Here is a 12,062-nt window from a genome sequence, read left to right on the forward strand (position 1 = left end):
CTGTTTGTAGGGTTCTACTCCTGTCCTTTCTCTGAGGTCAAGCATGTTCTTTCTTATTTCAAAATATTCATTTTCCATTATTTTGTCATGTCCTTTACGTTTTCATTGTTGTAGTCACTGTGCACATTGTTTTCTCGGCTCTGCTTAAATCACTTTGCATCAGTTCATGTTAAGCCTTTCCACATTTCTCTGTGTTCATCATATTCACCATTTCTTAACAACCCAATAATGTTCTGTTATGTTCCTGTACCACAATTTCTTTTGCTATTTTCTGATCACTGGAACTACTTTGTTTCTAGTTCTTAGCTACTATAAAAATGAGACTATATATACTATGATATATACAGAGCCTTTCCTTTTGTCAATGATCTCCTTGGGATAGGTGCCTGGAGAATATCTGGGTCAAAGAGTATTGACATTTTAGTTACTTTATTTGCATAATTCAAAATTATTTTCCAGAACGGGAAGGAAGCAATTCTCAACTTTGCCGGTGACATTAGTGTGTCTGTCTTTCTCTAACCCTCTAACATTGGCTATTCTTACCTTTATTTATTTGCTTGGTAAGAGGCAAAACCTTGAGTTTGTTTTTACTTATATTTGTCTTCCTTAGTAATGCCAAGCAGAGCAGTGTATATTAGATCCTAAAGGTAATAATTGCCACTGAATTGAATGGGGTGAGGGTAGGTATTGGTATGGTCAGTCCTGGATTTTAGGAAAATCACTTTGGCAGCTTGTTCAGGACAGATTGAGGGAGGAACAATTGAGATAAGAGATTAAATAGGAGACTATTGTAATAACATAGGCAAGAGATGATAAAGGCTTGAGCTGCTATTAAGAGTTAATGTGAGTAGAGAGATGTGGACATAGAAATGGCAAGATTTGGTAATTAGTTATATAGATATAGATGATATATAAAATATAATATATAATATTTGTATGTGTGTATACACATTTGTAGACAGATGATGGATAAGACAGAAGATAGATAGATATTTCAGGTAAGTGAAAGTGAGGAGTCAAGGATGGCACCAAGGTCATAAATTTAGGTGACTATGAGGATAGTGATGCCCTTGATGGTAATAGGTAAGTTCTGAAGAGATTGGCTTCAGTGGTGGAAGACATTTGGGGTAGATGATAATAAGTTCTGTTTTGCACATGTTGAGTTTGAGATGGCTATACGACATCCAATTTGAACTGTCCTATAGGCAGTTGGCAATTTGGGACTGAAGCTCAGGCGAAGACTGGAGATAGATAGATCTGGAAATCACTGGTAAAATTATGAAAACTGAAGATGAGAGAGAGAGGAGTGTTTAGAACAGAAGCTTGTAGGACACACAGAGAGGGACTGAACCTAGAGAGCATAGCCCAGTGGTAGTAGGGGTAGTCTGCAAAAATATCAAGGCAAAGGGATAGGAAGTCATCGTGAGTTTGAATAATAGGTGTAAGGAAGGGTAGGGTATAGGAAGAGATGGAATGATAGGAAATGATGAACAGATAATGGCACAGTAACCTGGTTCTCCTAGTCTCTGGGTTATTTTGTGCCCCATTGGACAGAATCAGCAACCAGTGTGGTGTTTCCACTTTGCCCATGGATGATCCAATAACAACCCAAGCACACCTTAGTATTAGGGAGCCATCCGTCTTATAGAGGACTTAGGGGAAAATGTGGACAAGAATAGCACTGGGTTAGAAAGAAAGAAATAGAAGTAGGAGAGATTAAGAAGAGATGCAAAGAACACACATTAGAACTATACAAGAAAAATCTTAACATCACCAATAACCATGATGGTTGGTTACTGATCTAGAGCCAGACGTCCTAGAGAATGAAGTCACGGGGGCCTTCAAAACCATTGCTAACCATAGTCTAGTGGAGGTGGTGGAACTCCAGCTGAGCCATTTAGAATCCTAAAAGATGATGCTGTTAAAGTGCTGCACTCAGTATGCCCACAAATTTGGAAACCCCAACAGTGGTCACTGGTTTGGAAAAGATCATTTTACATCCCAGCCGTAAAGAAGAACAATGCCAAGGAATGTTCAAATTACCGAACAATTGTGCTCATTTCACACTCCAGCAAGGTTATACCTAAGATTCTGCAAACCAGGCTTCAGCAATACGTGAACCAAGAATTATCAGAAGAGACAGAGGAACTAGAGACCAAATTATCGATGTTCATTGGATTATGGAGAAAGCAAGGGAGTTCCAGAAAAATATCTACTTCTGCTTCATTTACTACACTAAAGCCTTTGACTGTGTGGATCACAGCAAAACTTGGGGAGTCCTCAAAGAGATGGGGGTACCAAACCATCTTACTTGTCTTCTGAGAAACATGTATGTGGGTCAAGAAGCATAAGTTAGAACTGAACATGGAGCAACTGATTGGTTTAAGATTGGAAAAGGAGATGGCAAGGCTATATATTGGCCCTTTATTTATTAACTTACTTGCAGAGTAGATCATGCAAAATGCCACTCTAGACAACTGCAAAACCAGAATTAAGGATGCCGGTAGAAATATCAACAGTCTCAGTTGTGCAGATGACACCATTCTGATGGCAAGAAAGTGAAAAAGAGTTAAAAACTTCTTAATGAGGGTGAAAGAGGAGAGTGTAAAAGTTGGCTTGAAGCTTAACATAAAAAAATGAAGATGTTGGCAACTGGTCCCATCATTTCTTGTCAAATACAAGAAAAAAAAGGGAAGCAGGGTCAGATTGTATGCTCTTGAGTCTAAGATCACTGCAGACAGTGACTCCAGCCATGAAATTCAAAGACGCTTTCTCCTCAGAAGGAGAGCTATAGCAAACCTGGACAGCAGACTAAAAAGCAAAGACATCACCTTGCTGACAAAGAGCTGTATAGTCAAAGCTGAGATTTTTACAGTAACAATGTATGGCTGTAAGAACTGGCCTTTAAGGAAAGTTGAGCACTGCTGAATCTGTGCTTTTAAATCATGGTGCTGATGAAGACTTTTGACAGTCTGTTGGACAGCAAGGAGATCAAATGAACCCATACTTAATGAAATTTATTCAGACTGTTTACTGGAAGGTCAGATACTGAAGCTGAAGCTTAAATATTTTGACCATATAATGAGAAGACAGGACTCATTGGAAAAGACTGTAACATTGGGAGATTGAAGACAAAAGGAAAAGGGGATGCAGAGGATAAGATGGATAGATGGTGTCATGGAAACAATGAATATGAACTTGGATGAAGTTCAGGAGATAGGAAAGGATAGAAGGTCCTGGTATGCTATGGTCCATGGAGTCACAAAGACTCAGACATGACTGAATGGCTGAATAACGATAACAGAAGGCAAGAGGAGTTCCTGTGTGCATTAGTGAGAAGTGTCCATATGGCTCTTTCACAATCTCCAAGTGTCAAATTTCAGGTCCATTTAGGAGGAAGTTGCAGCTCATTTTCCCCTGTTGTAAGTGACATAAAGATGGAGGCAGTAGGAATCAGAGAACACAGAAAAGAGGCAATGGGGGTCAATATGGGAAGCAGATCAGTGGGTTTGCCAATCAGGTCCCAGACTGCCTTTCTTTGTATCCCTGGTTCCAGCAATAGTTGGCACCTAATGATTCTTCTCAACAACTTGCCTTGATCTGAAGCCAAGAGCCCCATAACTGGAAGTGCCCACTAGGCATGAAGTTGTGTGGGGAGAGGGAGAGACTCTGATTCTCTTGATTTATCAAAGTTTAGGTACAAAGCTAGCTGTACTGTCCTACCTCAGAGCAAAATACAATAAAGCAAACCAAAAACTCAACCAAATGCAGGCCCAATCAGATTGAAATAAAGATGAGAGAAAGAAATACTTACTGACATCATTTTTTGCAAAAGTACCTTTCCCTAAAAACAAATATCAGATGCCTCAGCATACGCTAGAAAATGTCTGCCAAGGAAAATAACCAGAATTCTAGTCCTATTACTGAGGACCAGTTAGCTATGGGAGCTTAGGCGGCTCGCCGAAGCTGTTTGCCTCAGTTTCCTCATGTGTAAAATGGGGGTAATTACAGCACTGCCCTCCTAGGGTTGTTGTGAGGATCAAATGAAATAATTCTGAAATGCTTAGCACAAAGACTGCCACTAAGTGATATGGAAATGCTCATTCACTTCCTTCCCTTTCCACATATGCTGAGAAAGTTCTCCTTTCTCAATAATGGGGATGAAAATACAGCTACTATCTAACTGCTATAGGGACCAAAGGAAATGATATGTGTGAAATTCTCCATGTATAATTTTCTGAAATAAGACAAAGAGGAAAAGTAATATAAAATAAGCATGGCTGTTTCCAAAGCACTTTCAGGTTTGCAAAGCACTTTATACTCATTATTTCATCTGATCCTCACTCTGGGAGGTAGGTGCTATTATTACCTCCATTTCACAGATGAGGAAACTGGTTCTGAGAGAGAGTGACTTGCCTAGGTTCACACAGTACTAAGGACTTGAGGCATGATTTGAACCCAGGTCTTGTTGGTGAAATGGATAGAGCACTGGACTTGGAATCAGAAAGACTCATCCTTTTGGTTTCAAATCTGGCTGCAAACACTTAGCTGTGTGACCCTGAGCAAACCACTTAACCCTATTTACCTCAGTATCTTTATCTATAAAATGGGCTGGAGAAAGAAATGGCAAACCACTCCAGTACCCTTGTCAAGAAGACCCCAGATGAGGTCCCAAAGAGTCAGACACAACTCAATAACAAAAGCAACTTCCTGACTCCAGATCCAGTGCTTTATGCTCTGCTAATAATGATCCTAGTAATTCAAATATGGCTAAGAAACAGCAGTATTGATGGTCTGTTGGCTGTCCCCCTCCCTTCCTTCTGTAGACATTAAGGATGTTTTGTTTGACTTCATATGTATAGTGGTATCTGTCAAATTTCTTGCCTTCTCAGTGGGAGAGAGAAGGGGGAGATAACTTGGGATTGAACATAAATATTTAAAAAAATAAAAATGATTTTTTAAAAAAGACAATAAGAAATGTCTGTACTACAGTCTAGACAGAATTCCCCAATGTAACTGAGAACCAGCTGTTAGCTTTTGCTTGATTTTCAGTTAAGGACAGTTTACCCTTTTTAAATGCTGTCTTTAAAATCCAACGTGGAATGTCTGTTTTATCTCTTATGTAATTTCATTTTTAATATAAGAGAAAAATCATGCATTTGTCCTTTTGACTCTTTGTTAAGAAAAGCCCTTTCAATTAACATTGGATTGCTTGGCATCTCCTCCTTAGGTCTCCTTGTCATACTATGGAGGGTCCTTAGGGAGACTCTTGAAGACCATGCCAGCAGTATGAACCAACACAAACTTAGGCTGATCCTTCCAAATTAGTCATTTTAGCCAAGACAACCAAGGACAAATGTAACTGAGGCCAGAAAGACTCAGCACCAGGACGTTGACTCCAGGGGGATTTCTTGTGGAGAGAGGTTGGTTTTAGCCTCTCAAAAGGACTAGATGGTAGTAGTAACAGGTAACAGGGCTGCTGTATGTGCTGATCATGAGAGTGCCAATACCCGTGACAACACAGACCTTTTGATGTTATGAAATCAAGAGATTCTTAATCACAGTAAAGGAGATGCATTCTTGACCTCAAGGCTTAAGATCAAAATTTAAAGGAATAATTCTGAACTTAAATGTTGCAAAAAAAGCCCTAAGAAGTTAATTCAAAAGTTATTTTTTAAAAACCCAGTAAAGCTCTCATACTGATTCCTCTGGCTCAAGTTTGAAAGATAAGATGACTAAGAAAAGTGCCAATTATATCTTTCCTTTTCTTACATCAGGTTGTTGGTGTGGCCCAGGCCATCAACAAGAAATCTGAAAATGGCGGCACATTCACGGAAAAAGACGAAAAGGTATCAACATGGATGGTATCAACATGGATGGTATATTTGTTTTCAAGCCACTTGTGGATGAGTTTTCTTCTCATTGGAGGCGATGCCAGAGTCACTGCTAGACTTGAAATTGATGGGTCTAGAGTGGGGGGAGGATCAAAGTTGATGGATGGTTTGCCTTTCTTTGGTTTGTGGACATAAGAAAATCTGAATTGACAGCATCCGTGTTATTATTGCTTGGGCCCTGGTACACTATTAGGATTACAAAAAGTTCCTTATTTGAGGTCACATGTCACTTTCAAGACTATCAAAATGGCGGCCCCCAGAAGTGCTAAGGCTACACAAAGGACTGCTTATGGTCTTTTAACGGTGTTATTTAGCTTTCATCACTGGTGAAAAGAAATTAGGCCCCTGAATAAAAATCCCTGTAAGATCCACTCCAAATTTAGGACTCTGGGAAGAAAGTTTGGAATTGCCTCAATGGTGAAGCAACTTTGAGACTGTTTTATAAACTTTTTACACAGACATTGGGGCGCCAAGGTGTGAATCCAGGCTTAGTACTTGGAATGTAGTGTTGGAAAGAACAGCAGTCAAGTTCTTTTTTATGGCTCATTTCCTCCAAATGTAGAATCAATTCAGAACACCCTTTCTGCCTATCTGAGAACACACACGAAAAACCCTTCTGAGTCCTAGTAATGGCCCAACTAGCCCTAAAGTTTGACTAACAAAGATCTACAGGGTGTTTTGTCAAAGCACATGTTGGCTACTATCCATGACGTCACTCTTAGAAGATTAAAGAAACCCAGAACATAAGCTAATCTTCCCTGGAATCCAATGGAATGGAATCCAATAGTTTATCTGTGGACAGGGATGGAGACAGGGATTTGTGATTTCATTGATATTGGGAACTCCTAGAGGAGGAAGCTTTTTCTTCCTATGCTGGGCAGCAACCTTCTCTGCAGCTTAGAGCACTGCCTGGGGATCCTCAGAAGTAAAGTGACTTGACCAGGGTCATACTACAAAGTTGTGTCAAAGGTAGGACTCAAACCCAGGTGTTTCTGACTTTGAGACCAGCTAACTCTCCATTATATCATGATTACCTCTTCATGTATCTGACATTCTCAAACCTATATACATACATATATATTTTTTTTTACCTGTACCAGCTCTGGTAATGAGTCTATCCTCCCTTTTCACTTACTCAGTCATAAGATGTAATAATGAAAATGGTATCCAAATGACATTAGTAAAGCCAAATTAGGTCTCCAAACAAGTATTTTGTATATTACTATGGATTCTATGTTAAAGAAGTCCATAGGCCCAAAAGAGCATGGGGATATCCTACTTAACCTTAAGTACCTAAGGGTACCATTAGATTCCACTAGGGCTAATGTTTTATTTTGTATGTGTTTCTAACAGGAAGTGATTGAAAGCCAACCTCTATCCCTAATGACTTTATGTCACTCAAGCATGATGAAAGAACTTGGTGGCTATTTCAGTACCCTTTTGTCATTGTCTTCTGTCTCTCTAGGATTTTGCTGCTTACCTGGCATTCTGTGGGATTGTTCTCCACAATGCCCAGCTGTACGAGACTTCGCTGTTGGAGAACAAACGGAACCAGGTAAATTCAGCATGTATAATTAAAAGACTGTGGGAATGTGAAGTTTAGTTGGGGTTGTGGAATGTGACATTTTGACTAATTCAGCATTATGGCCTACTCAATCTAGTCATGGGACAGAGAATTAAACAGGAACTTAAGAGATTACCTTTAGAGAAGCAGTGTGGTGTAATGGATAGATCACCACACTCAGGGACCAGAAGATGTGGGTTTTAATCCTGTGTCTGATCTTTGCTAGCTGTGTGTCCCTGGAGCACTCACTTAACCTCTCTGCCCCTCAGTTTCCTCAACTGTAGTATAAGGAGTTTGGACCAGATGGCCAATGAGGTCCTTTCTATCTGCAAAAATACAATACAGCCAGTAACGTCCAGCCCAGCTGGAAGTGCACCAATCTTTCCACAACCCTTCCAACATTAGACTAAAACCAGGTTGAGGAGGACTTTTAAAACTAAACAGAAGAGTTTATATTTGATCCTAGATGAAATGAGAAGAAGGTGCAGTTGGTTTGGAAGAGTGGCATAGTCATTTCTGAGCTTATGGAAAATTACTTTGGCAGCTGCCTGAAGAGAATGGACTGGAATAATGAGAGAAGAGATGGGGAGGCTAATTAGGGGTGAAATAAGATCATAGTTATGTGAAGGCAGAGAAGGGATTGGAGGGGAGAGCTGTAGTGAATTAGAAACAGCAATATTTGCCAACTTATTGAATATATGGAATAAGGGAGCAGGAGAGTAAAGAGTTAAGAATAATACCAAGGTTATGACCCCAGGAAACTAGAAGGAGGGGTTATGCCTTCAACAGAAATAGGGAAGTTTGGAAGAGAGGAGGATTTGGAGGGAGAAGATAATGTGTTCATTTTGGGACATGTTGAGTTTAAGGTGTCTCTAGGATATCCACTTTGCATGTCCCAATATGCCATTGGTAACGTAGGAATGATACTCAGGGGAATGAGTAGGGTGATAGATAGATAGATAGATAGATAGATAGATAGATAGATAGATAGATAGATAGATAGATAGATAGATAGATAGATAGATATGATACAGACAGATGTAGATAGATGATATAGATGTAGATAGAGAGATATCTAGAATTAGAGATCTGTGAGTCATCTAAATACAGAGAATAAATAGCATCTAGTGAAATTACAAAGAGGGAAAAGAGAAGAAAGCCTGGGACATAACCTTGGAGAACACCCACAGTTCGGAAGCATGATAAATGATGATTTAGCAAAGGACATTGAGAAGATATGGTCGGATAGCTAGGAGAGGAACCAAAGAAAGCAGTATTGTGAAAACCGAGAAGGGAGAATATCCAGAGGAGAGGAGGGTGGTTTAGAGCAACCAGTACAGTATCAAGAAGGATGAGCCCTTTCGTTGAATGATTGACCTTCTGTGTGTCTATATGTATATATATATTTTTTCCCAGAGGGATCTCTAGGTCAAAGAATATGGACATTTTGGTTGCTTTGCTTTCTAGAATGAGTTGACCCACCCACAATTCCTACAGTGCATTAGTGTGCCGATCTTTCCACAACCCTCCCAAGCCTTTACCAATAAACTCTTAATTACTAAATCCATTGACCTTTTAAAAATTTAATCCTTCTTGATCTCTTTGTTGATTTTTTGACACTGTTGCCTACCCCCTTCTCCCTGACTGTGTCTTTTCCCTCAGTACAGACCGCTTTCCTAGCTTTGAACTCTCAGTTTGATTTCTCCTCATTTTCCTTTCCTGGATGCTAATTACCACCCTTCCCAATAATATGGAACCCCAAGACTGTCTTGGTCTCAATAATTCTCTCTCTCTTTTCCATTTCCCCTTGGTCTTTGTAATCCATTCCTTTGGTTTCAATTACCTTGTCCATGCACATGCTCCCACATACAGTAATCCCCTCTTTCTTGAATTCCAGTCCTTTATCATACACTCCCCAAGGGTCATTTCCTGCCAAATGCCCTTTCCACATCTCAAATGCAGAATGTTAAATATGAAACCTATTTTGTGCATTTCTACATTCCTAAACCCATCCCTCCTTTGAACTTTTATATTTCTGAACTTGTATGTTTCTTTTCCACTTTGATGTTTCTGTTGAAGGCAGTACCACGTACACCCAAAATGCATCCTCCTCTTGACTGTACATCATGCATCTCACTGTTCTTGGTTTTCTGGGTACAACTCCTCCCTCATCCATTACGCAATCTGATCCCCATTAGATTGCAAGCTCCCTGAGGACAGGGATTATCTTTCATCTCACCAGTGCTTAGCACAGCTCCTGACAGTCGTGGGAGCACAATAAATGTCCACCGAAAGTATGATTGAATACATGATCCCCTGAATATCCAGGAGCTCTCCTTCTCTGTTGAGAGAACATTTATAGGCAATCAGAATCTAGGCTAGAATAACAATTAACACCCAATTGATGTTTTATCCTTAATGTAACCAGAACGATTGAAAGAAAATCAATTTGTAAATTTTATAAATGTCTATAAACCCATAAAATTTTATAGGTTGCTATACAACACATTTAGTGTTGGGAACAAATAAAGGATTTTTGTATTCACAGCCTAGCAAATTTGTATTCATGGCCTAGCAAATAGAGCCAGACCTGGAGTACAGATGATATGAATTCAAATTCCACCTCTGGCACTTACTAGCTGTGTGACCCTGAGTCAGTCACTTTATCGCCCTAGATCTCACTTTCTTTATCTGTGAAATAGAGATTGGAATTTCTGTGGCCCTTACCTCCTACCGTTGCTGTGAGGATCAAGTGAGCCAGTATATCTGAAATGATTTGCCAAATTAAAGAACTAGAAGGAAGCCAGAGAACAATGATGCTCTCCTCTAGTGGTTCTGAACAGCCGTCTTTTACGAGGCAGGGTGATTCATTTGAGACATTTGTCCATTTCCCCCCATGAGTAGAAGAGGGAAAAGAAGCCCTTGGAGAGTCTGGAGAAGGAGAAACCTTTGATCAGATCTGTACTTTAGGAGTATCAGACTAAAGTCAGCAGAGCCATGAAAGCAAGTGTGACTGCAGCAATGGAAACCAAAAGGAAAGCCACGTGAAAACAATCAGAAATGGGAGATGGGACAACTCCCTCTACTCCTTTGCAGAAGTGGATGACTCCAGGAGCACTGCATAGAATATCAGACTTGCTCAATCTTTTAGTTTTGAAGTTTTTATTTTTTCTTTCTGTTTTTTTTATTCTTTATTATAAACGATGACTCAGTTGGAAGGAGGGAGAATAGAAGGAATATGCAGATGCTGTAATAAGATAACAATAAAAATCCATTTTTAAAAAGTTATACTGAGAATACCAAGTGGGCGGCAGATGTGTTATAGAGGCAGGGAGGCCCATTAGGAGGCATTGTCTCCAGGCAAGAAGAGATGATGAAATGCTTTTGGCATCTGGAAAGAAGATAGATGCAAAATATGTCATGGAGGCACTATTGACCACATGACAGCTGATTTGATGTGAGGAATGAGGGAGCATCAAGTCTTGGCTTCTGGATTTTGAACCTGAATAACTAGAAGCATAGTGACAGAGCAAAAATAGGGAAGTGTAGAAGATAGGTTTTGCAGAAAAGATAATGAGTTCTATTTTGGACATCTATGTGGAACTTCTATAAGACATCCAGTTTGAAATATCCAAAGACAGTTGCTGATGTGAGTCTCAAGCTCAAAAGAGACTAAGGCTGATGATCCAGACATTAGATTCTTCCACACAGAGTTGGTAATTAAACCCACGGGAGGTGATGAGTTTGTAGATATTTTAGAGAAAGAAGAGAAACGGATCCAGACAGACCATTGGGAAGATATCCACCCTTTGTGGGTAGGTACATGAAGTATTTCTTATGTGCCGGGTACTGTGCTAAACTCTAAACATACAAATGTAAGCAAGCAAGATAGACTGTGCTCTCAAAGGAGAAAGACAATACATAAAGGGAAGATGGAAAGAGGGAGAAGCTCATATAGTGCTGTGCTGTGGATGGGAAATACTATGGAGCACTGGTTATAAGCAAGATACGGCCAAAATTCATCTAACCATCCTTTCAACACAATGGCAGAGTACTTCCATTGTGAGTTGGGGAATGAAAGGGCTGGCTGAAGTAAAACTGGCATGGTGAGGAGATAGCCAGGAAGTTCCATGAGGTCTGATTCTCACCAGTCAGAGCCCAGGGGATTCAAGGGCAGAGTAATGAGGACAATATCCAGAGTAGAGGCAACATATTGAGGAAATGACTGAACGTTAAAGATGATGGTGGTGATTCTGCAAAGGAGACCAAGGAAGAATGACTAAATAGACAGGAGGAAAACCATAAAACACTGTCATGAAAACCAAGGGAGGAGAAGCTCTCTAAGAAGAAGGGACATAGCCAGTAATACATAATACACTGAGTTCAATGGATGAATGAATGAATGGGTTGGTGGATGGATGGATGGTTGGATGAATGGATAGATAAATGGATGGATGGATAGATGGACAGATTTAAAGCTTAGCATGTACTAAGTACTGTGCTAAGCCCTGCAGATACAAATACAAGCAATCAAGATAATTTTTGCTTTCATAGAACTTATATGCTAATAGGGGAAAACAACACATATAGGGGAATGGTAGCCA

General features: G+C 39.9%; 1 protein-coding gene across 12 annotated transcripts in view; it reads left to right on the forward strand.

Annotated features, from left to right (window-relative positions):
- The window catches only part of PDE5A (phosphodiesterase 5A), a 196,353-nt gene that overhangs the window by 62,289 nt on the left and 122,002 nt on the right, over nt 1-12,062 (forward strand). For all 12 annotated transcript variants that reach the window (XM_072625349.1, XM_072625339.1, XM_072625338.1 and 9 more), the window contains 2 exons: nt 5,778-5,849; nt 7,360-7,449. In XM_072625349.1, the coding sequence (XP_072481450.1) occupies nt 5,778-5,849; nt 7,360-7,449 (162 nt within the window). The remainder of the gene's footprint in view (nt 1-5,777; nt 5,850-7,359; nt 7,450-12,062) is intronic.

This window comes from Notamacropus eugenii, chromosome 7 (genome assembly GCF_028372415.1).
Source record: "Notamacropus eugenii isolate mMacEug1 chromosome 7, mMacEug1.pri_v2, whole genome shotgun sequence".
In the NCBI taxonomy this organism is placed as follows: domain Eukaryota; kingdom Metazoa; phylum Chordata; class Mammalia; order Diprotodontia; family Macropodidae; genus Notamacropus; species Notamacropus eugenii.